The sequence below is a fragment of the Tupaia chinensis genome, unplaced genomic scaffold (genome assembly GCF_000334495.1).
Source record: "Tupaia chinensis unplaced genomic scaffold, TupChi_1.0 Scaffold000047_1, whole genome shotgun sequence".
NCBI classification, from domain to species: domain Eukaryota; kingdom Metazoa; phylum Chordata; class Mammalia; order Scandentia; family Tupaiidae; genus Tupaia; species Tupaia belangeri.
Window position 1 is genome coordinate 6,347,058 of NW_006159505.1, and position 9,084 is coordinate 6,356,141.

At 57.0% G+C, this 9,084-nt stretch overlaps 2 protein-coding genes across 4 annotated transcripts in view; both read left to right on the forward strand.

Moving 5' to 3' along the window:
- LSP1 (lymphocyte specific protein 1) overlaps positions 1-1,204 on the forward strand; it is a 43,707-nt gene extending 42,503 nt beyond the window's left edge. For all 3 annotated transcript variants that reach the window (XM_027774357.1, XM_006141055.3, XM_006141056.3), the window contains one exon: positions 742-1,204. The gene's annotated coding sequence lies outside the window, so the exon portion shown is untranslated. The remainder of the gene's footprint in view (positions 1-741) is intronic.
- Positions 1,205-1,226: 22 nt separating this feature from the next.
- TNNT3 (troponin T3, fast skeletal type) overlaps positions 1,227-9,084 on the forward strand; it is a 25,724-nt gene continuing 17,866 nt past the window's right edge. The window contains exons 1-4 of the mRNA XM_027774358.1: positions 1,227-1,405; positions 5,116-5,260; positions 8,612-8,646; positions 8,832-8,845. Of these exons, the coding sequence (XP_027630159.1) occupies positions 8,630-8,646; positions 8,832-8,845 (31 nt within the window). The 5' untranslated portion in view covers positions 1,227-1,405; positions 5,116-5,260; positions 8,612-8,629. The remainder of the gene's footprint in view (positions 1,406-5,115; positions 5,261-8,611; positions 8,647-8,831; positions 8,846-9,084) is intronic.

The following is a 9,084-nucleotide window of genomic DNA, read 5'->3' on the forward strand; positions in this document are numbered from 1 at the left end:
GACACGTGAGGGGCGACGCGCCGTCGCCGGCCCGACCACAGGCGCGTCCGACCACAGGCGCGACCGCTGCGAGCCAGCGGTGAGAGGTGGCGGCCAAAAGGCTCAGGAAAGCTGAGGCTGCATCATGAGAGGTAGATTGGCCGGAAGGTGGGAGCAATTTTCGCTGAGCTACGCTAAATGGGATATTCCCGCAGACCTCCTGGCCGGGGTGGTCCTGGCCAAGCCGCCAGCCCTGGTTTCTGGGCGCCACGTGTTTGCAAGGACGTTGACAAATGGCATCTGGGCTGAGCCAGAGGCTGTCTGGCTTGGGGAAGGAGGGGGGCCTAGGGGCTGCTGCTGGTGGGGGCTGGCTCTGCCAAGGCAGCAGCAAATCTGCCTGGGGAGGGGCCAGGAGAAGTCTGTCCGGGGCCTGAGGTTGACTGCTGGCTGTCTCGGGACCCAGACCTAGTTCTAGGGGGTGCCAGGCTAGTGGACAAGCAGGCGGTAGCAGCGTTTTATCCATCTTGAGATGGGGACCCTGACTTGGGGGCCAGACTCAGGGCTTAAGAGCTCCTGTGGAGAAGAGCTTCAAGGTAGAGGCTAGACAAGGGAGCCTTCTGGTAGTGAAGAGGGGGTATGGGCAGGGCCCGCGTGGCCACCAGAGAAAGGCAGAGCTGCGGAGGGGAGTAGGAGCCCATGGTTTTGTGGAACCCTAGGAGGGCTCCAGCCTAACACTCCCTGCACTCCATGCCTGTGTTCCAGTGTCCAGGTCGGCAGGTCGGGCTGGAGACACCCTCCACACTCTCAAGAGAGAAGCCAGCCAGATGCCTGCCTGAAGTCCTGGCTAAGAAGTCACTTCCTGTTGCCAGCCAGACTGCCCTTGTCCCTCTAATGCCCCTGCCTCCACTACCACCTCCTTTTGCATCTGGATCCTCCAACCTCTCTCCCTCCTACCCTCTGACCCCAGCTGCCTCTCACAACCGGGAAATGAAAGAAACTCCCCAATCATGGGCTAAAGGGGCCACCCCCAGAGAGGTCAAGTGCTCCTGAAGAAGATGGGAGATGAAGACAGCATGTACCTCACCAGATCTGAGTGCCTCCTGAAGGGTGACCTCCAGGTTACATGCCACCAACATCTGTGCTGGATGCTCGGGCTGTGTCCCTCCCTTGCCCCTGCTTGCAGCCCCTCCTCCATTTTGTGTAATAAAGCTCTGCCTATGTCCTATGTGCTGACTCTCCTGTGCTCACCGATGGTGCAGAGGGACGAGGGCGTGGCTGGGATGGGAAGGCTGTATTGGGGGCAAGCTCAATCCCATACTGCACAGTGCACTGGATTCCAGCATTCCATCCTGGCCTGTTGCCTTCCACAGTGGTAGACTGCAGGATCACAGGTGTATGGTGGCCTAAATTGGACCACACACAATGGGTAAGATTCAGCCTTCCTCTCCCAGAAGGTCTGTGCCATCCACCCACGTTGGCTGGCATAAACCTCGCAGCCTCTGATACGGTGTGTCTGTCTATTCTGTGCCTTGACTGTGTGCTCACTGAGAGAAAGATCCACCTTGGGGTCATCCCCCATCCCAGCATCTGGAAGGTACTCACTGAAGGTTTGGTGGATGGACAGATAGGTGGAGGGAAAGATGAGCAGGCAGTGGATGAAGAGATCGATAAATGGATGGATCAGTGGCTGGGTTAGGGATGAGTGGGTGGATGGATGGATGGATGGATGGATGGACTGATGGATAGATGGGTAACTGGGTGGGTGGGTAGATGGATGGAAGAATGAATGGGTGGATGATGGAGCAACGGAGGGAGAGAGGAAAGAAGGAAAGTGAAGGAGGGAGGGAACAAAGGAAGAAAAGTTGTGAGTGTGAGAATGGATGCATGAGAATTAAAGAGTGGCTGGGGGCTAACTAGACAAGCGTGTGAAAGAGTGAACAGAGTAGGGGGTGTTGTCCCCATCTCTTCCTCCTCTCTCTGGACCTATACTTGGGCCTGACATTGAGTATCTTGGGCCTGCTACCTTGGGTATCTAAAGTCCTTTGAAGATCAGGGCCCCTTGACCTTCGATGTTCCAGGCTTGGTTTTGCCGTTCTCTTAGCTGCTCAGAGTCCCATCTTCTGAAGCCTTCATGGTCAACTCGACCTGTCTCCTGAATATGAGCAGCTCAGAGAGGTGAAAGCTCAACAAAGCCCCAGAGGTGGCACTGCCCCTCTCCTTTCCGCCCATGGCCTCATGGCTGAGAACAGCCAGGGCCATGCTCTATCCCACCAGGAAACCTCTCCCAGGTGACTCCTTTCCCACTCAGTTAGGATGGGACAGTGGCCAAGGGCAGCAGATAGGAGCAGCTCCCCAAAACACAGATGGGCATTGAGCTGGGCACCCAGCACTGAGGACCAGAGTGGACAGCACAAAGGGGCAGGATGCAGGTAAGACCAACAGTGCCAGGAGGACAGTGGGCCACGCCCCCCTGACCCACCTCAGTCCCTCAGGTGATCTGCAGCACCTCTTAGCTGGGCCTTGGAGACAAGAACCCGGGTCTGTCTCCTCTTAGTATCATCCAGCCACAGCCTTGCTCATGTTTCTGACATGGCCTCTGCCCCAGGACTACAGCAATGACACACCCCAGATCTGGGGAGTTGAAGTTGCCACTGCCCTGATAGGTCAGAATGCTGCCCACCCCCTACCATCCGTCCTGCCTGCCTGGGGGCCTCACCTGGCACCCTACTGCTCCCTACTCCAGGCACCAATGCCAGCCCCACACAGAGATGCCTCAAAATATCTGCAGAGAAAACCAATCAATCTGTAAAACCAGAAGTACCTGGCATGTGGGGCGGCAGCGGCCTGGTCTGTAGCCTCTGGGCCCTGAGTGCTGTGTCAGCTGCTTTGGGCCCACTTGCCTCAGGCTGGCACTGGCTTAGGTGCTCAGGGCAGCTCAGGGCACCCAGAGAAGCTCAGGGTTGCAGGGCTCCACAGCCCCCTTCATGCGTGCTGGGAGCTGAGATTAAGCCCCAGATTGAAGTGTCCCTGCCCATCCTGCACCACTCTGGGGGTCACCCACCCAGATAACCGAAGCTGAGAGGTGCTGGAGACCGTTCCTCTCTCTCATGGCCTCCTCCCCACTCTTGGGCTCAACTCACCATTCGCCAACTTTGGAAGTCCGCCCTCCCACTTCTCCCGGGCCTGGGCCTACACAGTTGGTCCTCAGACTTCTCCTAGGGTGGACATCAGTCCCCCACTCGACCCAAGCTGAGCTACCAGGGTGTCTTCTGTTTCCACCCTCATCTCTAGCCCCACTCCCAGAACCCCAGGAGAGGCTCCTCCATGCCTTATCTCCTTGAAGCCGCCCAGCCAGGCCAGTGCTACCAGGACATGGATTACCTGTGGCGGGCCCTTGGTGTCCTGTCCGCAGCGCCTGCTCTGTGCTGTCCTGCTGTACCTTGGGCCTGGCACCCTTAGGGAGAGATCGCCAAAACCCAAAATAAACCTGCCCAGTCTCTCTGACCTCAGCTGGCTTGTGGGAAAGCACCTGCCAAAGGCCGAGCCCACTTAGCGGGCAGCCACTCTCCCCTGCTGGCCAAGCAGGGCCACTGCAGGGTACGTGGCTTGCCCACCTGCAGGCACAGCACCTGAAGATGACCCGGACCCCTGTGGCCCTTGTAGGGCTTCCTAGGCCCAGTTCAGCATGGCTTGCAGGCTGGCCCTGATTCTTCCGCTGCACTTCCCCCATGCATGAGCCTGCAGCTGTGGGCTGGGGTGGGCCAGGTCCACACTCAGAGCCAGAGGAGCCGGCCAAAAAGAGAGGTCAGCCCGTGATGGGAGATTACATAGCTCCATTCGGTGGTCCCCAGGAGTCTGCTCAGGCTCCCTGCATAAGTGACTATAGATGGCCACAGTGGGCAGAGAGCTGGTCAGGGTTAGCCTAAGTGTGGTTAACCAGGGTTAGCTGGTCAGGACTATGTGTGACCCACCCCACCTTCATCCATCTGAGGACATGCACAGATGTAGGGGTGGCATAAGGGATGCACAGGCTCTGATCAGAAGGGCAGAGTTGTCCCCAGAAGCTCTAACTTCAAGGGACTTCCCAGGGTCAGTGCTCAGGAAGAGACACACAGGTGAGGGACTCTGACCTGCCAGGCAGTGGCCTGGGGTCTGCCTTCCTTGTGGTGTAACCTTAATCATGGCCCCACCTGTCTCTAGCCTATGTGGCCTTGTAAACAACAAGGAAGGACTGGATGAGGTGCCAAAAAAAGCCTCCCGGAAGGTCTTGGAAGACTGGGCCCCAGGGCATAGAGTCAGGATAGAGCTGAGCTGGGCATTGTGAACTTCCTACTAGGCTACCCTGATATCCCTGACTCTAGGCCTCTCTTCTGCATCTCCCAAGATTCACCCCATCTTTATCTCTGTCCCACCTAGGGTACCAACTTTTGCCTTGAATTGAGCAGTTCCACAGACCCTACCGTCATGATCAGCCTATAGTGTCTGGGAGGAGGCAGGGAACAGATCAAGGTGCCAAGTGCTCTCCCCTACTCAGTGCCTCAATTTCCTTAATCTGAGCTTGAAGCCTTACTGGCAAACATGGAGGTCATCAGAGGCCCAAGCGAGGTCTCGGTTGGATGATGCCACCTGGAGTCCTAAGGAAAGAAAAGCCAGGGTACAGACACACAGCCTGTTCAGGGCTACATGCTGCATCAGCCCCCGGGGAAACAGTGGGCCTTAAGGACCTAGAACGAATCCCCAACACAAGAGTCAAGGGCCTTGAGGGGAAGCACAGCCACTGGGGGAGATGCCCCCAACATGAAGCAGCTGCCCGACTCAGATTATTATCTCCTCCCCATTACTCCACATGCCCCTCCAGTGTGCTCCCAGAGAAGCTGGTCTGGACTCTAAGGGGGATTCAGACATGATGGGGGCCTGGATGAGGTCTCAGAGACCTCAGTTCCATGGAGGTCTCCAGGACCCTGGGCTTCCCCTTCACCTGGCTGTACAGATCCCTTTCATAGACAAAGTATTCACTCCATGGGACATCTCAAAAAGAGTAGGCAGAGCCTTGGGAAACCCACCCAGGCCTAGCCCAAGGAGATCCCTCAGCTCTGTCTCCAAGGCTACCCAATACTTTCCTCCTCCCTTCTTCAGCCATCAAGAATGTACCCGCTGTTGGGGAGTAAAAATAGAAGATGACACCTCCTGGGGGAGGAGGGAGGACCTCGTCTCTTTCTCTGGGCACGTCCTCTCCATCCTTGTCTCCTTCGGCTTCCTCCTCTGACCATTCCTATACTTGGTAAGGGGCCTGCATGGGCACAGCCCCCAGCTCCCTCCCCACATGCCCCAGCCACCCAGCCGCTGGCCAATGGGCTGCTGGGAAAGATCAAATGTCACTATAACATGAGGGTGTGAGGTTGGGCGGGCAGTGCCTGCAGCTGGTCCTGTCCACAGGGAGCTCCAGCCCTTCTCTCAGACTCAACTCACAGGTCGGTATGGGCAAGAAGCTGCCCAGGGCCAGGGTGGACAGGGCATCCTGTGTGCTGGGCTGGGCAAGACCAGCATTGAGATGCACTCTGGGACCCTGAGGTGCACCTTGACCCTCAGCATGGTGACCCAAGACCCAGGAGGCCGCCCCAGGATCCCAAGAGTCTGAGATTCTAACATTGTGCTTTTAAAGAAATGCTTCCAAATCAAAACTCAGAGGGATGGGAGGCCAGGGAAGAGGAAGGTGGGGTTTCTGAGGAAGTCCCAGGAGTGGAGGGGTCACCTGGACAGAAGCTATGGAGAAATGAGCAGTTTGAGAGAGGAGGAGGCCAAAAAAGAAAGACTTTCTAGGCCTTCCCTGAGGCCTGTCCATCTTGGCCTTCCCACCGGTGCTCCAGTACTTGGGGGGCCCACAGCCTGCTCCTAGAAGCCTGAGTGACCAAGGCTCGGCCCCAAGTGACCACTGCCTCCAACACCACTGCTTTGTAAAGATGAAAACTGAGGTTGTGGGGGCTTTGTCTAAGGTCACCAGGATGCTTAGATGCCAAGTAGTCTTGAGAGCCAACTCCCAGAGCGGGCAGTGGCTGGGCTGGGAGCAAAGGGAGGAGTGAAGAACTGGGATCTGTCCTTCCTGCCCAGAAAGACCCACCTGGCTTGTGGCCGGGAGGGACGGATTGATGTACCTGAGGGACTCCACCTACCCACCCTTCCTCTTTCCCCTGGGTCCCTCAAACTGGGCTCAGAGTCTCCCCTGAAGTTGCCTGGATCCGACACTCTTGCCCACCAGCTCCTCCCAAGGGAGGCTGGCCAGATGGGAAACTGGGCCTGGGGGTGTGGTCAGGCCCCCAAGCAAGTGACTTGCAGGGCCTCTTATTCCCCACCCCCTGGGCTCTGGGAAGGGTGGCTCACGTCAAGGAGTTGACCTCAGGGGCTATTTTCACATACCTTCGCTAAGGACAGGACACCGAACTAGACAACTGCTTTTCTTCTCAGCTGTCATCTCCTGTCCCCAAGCACACCTGCACCCCAGCCCTCCCCATCTGTGCCCCAGACCACCCAGAAAGGAAGGGGCACAGAGCAGCCCTGTGTTGCCTTCAGGGACTCTCAGAGAAGGAGCCCCAGTTTCCCTACTTAAAGAGTGGCCCTTTGCTGCCACACATCAGGGAGGTCTGCCCTGACTGGGAGGTACAGGTTCCCAAACTGGATGCCCATCTGGACTTGGCCGGGAGGGAGAGGAGGGAGGATGGACAAGTGCCCACAGGAGGGGGAGAGACAGGGAGTCAAGGAGGACTGGGCCGCTCTCAAGGCCCCTCCCCCACCGTCTTGGGTTTCTGGGCAGAAGAGCCTTGCTGATTTGGGTGCCTATTTCTGGACACCTCAGCTGCCACTAGCTCCTTATAAATAACCCACTTCGGGAGCAGGCACCACCGCCCTCCTATCTTGGTTGCTGACAGGTGTTTCACCCTGCCAGGGTCAGGGGTGGGCATAGCAGGGAGGGGCCAGGGGCTCTCCAGCTTCTCGCTGACCCTAACACCCTACTGAGAATGGCCCTGGGAGGAGGTTATGGGCTTGGGACCCGGACTAGTAGAGAGGGCAGCTCCCTGGGTGTGGAGGAGGAAACAGAGGGGTCTTTCAGGGGTGCCAGGTGGTCCAGGGCAGCCCAGGGCAAGGCCCAACTAGAGGGCTTCAGTAAACCTGGCTGATTGAGCTGAGGCATGATGGGAGCCCCTGGTCCAGCTAGAGGGAAGAAAAGAGGCTGTGACTTGAGGGGGCAGTGGAGTTCCAGGAAGAGGTTCTAGAATGAGAAAGCGTTGCACCCTTTCCTTGGAAGACGACTTTGCAGATATCTGCTGGTTAATTTTGCATGGAGCTTAAGTTGCTCTGGGAAAATTAACATTCCTGACAGAGGGTTTGGAAAACAGTTCCCACCTTAGCAATGCGATGTAAATGCATTTTTAGCTGATGAACGTGTGTTTTTCTTATACAAAGCTCCCTGGGGGGACCATAACTATTGTCTTCAAGTAAGCTGTAATATGTTGTAATGAACTTTGTTTTTTAAAACCCCGGGCCAACATTCTGCTGCAGCTGCTCAGAGTGTTCTCAAGCCCCCGCAGCCTCAGGCGTGTGCGGTGGCCAGCTCACGGAAAGACAGTCCCCAAGCACACTGGCCCGGCGCCGGCCGCACCTGGACACGTGCGGCCGGTCCCAGCCCAGAGCTAACCCACAGACATTGACAAATTCAAGAGCATCCTCGGGGCCTGGGAACATGGGCCTCAGGAGGGAAACAGGGATGTTGTTCTCCTGCATTCCCACAATACACGGCCCACATGAGTACCTGGCAGGGGGCTTCCCGGCACAACAGCCCCCACGAGCTCTGAGTTCAGTCTCCGTGCTGGTGGGGAGGGGAGAGGGGAACAAGAAGACAGCATAGTTGAATGCATTATGATTTTGGAAGGGGGCCCTCAGAGATTGTGGGGGAATACACAGGAAACTCTAGAGCACCTCATAAGAGAACACGTGGTCTTCCAATAAAGCTTTGAGGCCCAGGAAGCTTTGGGCTCACACAAGTAGGGGGTTTTCATGGGAGACAGCAGAGTGGACAGGCCAGAGAAAGTCCCATTACCCATTGGGAGAGCCAGGCTCGGTCATCTGGGGGCTCCCAGGAAGCCACCCCCCCAGCTGAGGGGCACTGAGCAGAGATCACCAAGAGGCAGATCGTAACTCAAGTCCGTAGGACTCTCCCAGTGTCCAGAGCAGCCTGGACAAGCGCTGTGCATCCTGGATGACCCTCTTTGGGGAACGCTATAGAGAGGATGTCTTCCCTGGGTGGGGGTGGATGCAGCGGCCTTCCAACATCCCGTCCAGCCCCGGGATTCCAAGCTCCAGGCTGGAGCCAGGCAGGAAGGAGGGAGGATCAGAGTCTGGGGTGAGGAGAGCTGGGAGGGGGCCTAGAGCCTTGGAGGAAGGGAGGGAACCTGGTAAAGAGGCCCCAAGTGCACAAGGCAGACCCACCCAGGGCTGAAGAGTTGGCCCTCGACCCCTGTCTGCTGATGTTCCCTCACAATTCCAGCTCCGGAGCCCCCCCCACCCCAACTTTTCTAGCTTTTCTAAACCAAGGCAGCCCTGACTCTCCTCTGGTCTCTCTCTCTTTCTCTCTGTGCAGAGACAACCTACTCCCACCATGTCTGACGAGGAAGTGTGAGTACTGCCTGAGTAGCTGAGTGGCTGCCTCCCCTGAAGCAGCCTTGGGCCCAGGCCCTTGGCTTGTGTGCAGAGACTAGAGGACCAGCTAGTTATGAGCAGTGTGTTATGAGCCTGTGTGAGCCAAGCCCACCCTCACCTCCTCTTTCTCTCTCTTTCTCTCTCTCTCCTGCTACCTGCAGTGAACAGGTCGAGGGTAAGTGTCACAGCTATTTTCTTTCTTTTCCCTTCCACCTCTAGAGAGAAAAGCCACATTGGATAGGAGGTAGATTGTGGATAACACGTGTCCCCTGGAGAGCCCTGAGCCTGGGAGTCCCAAGTCCCTGCATTCTGTGACTGGGTTTTGGAGAGACCCCTCTGAAAGTGGCCCACCTCTGGAGCCTTAGACCTCAACCCTTCCTTGGGCAAAATGGAGCTCATACCACTCAGCAAACA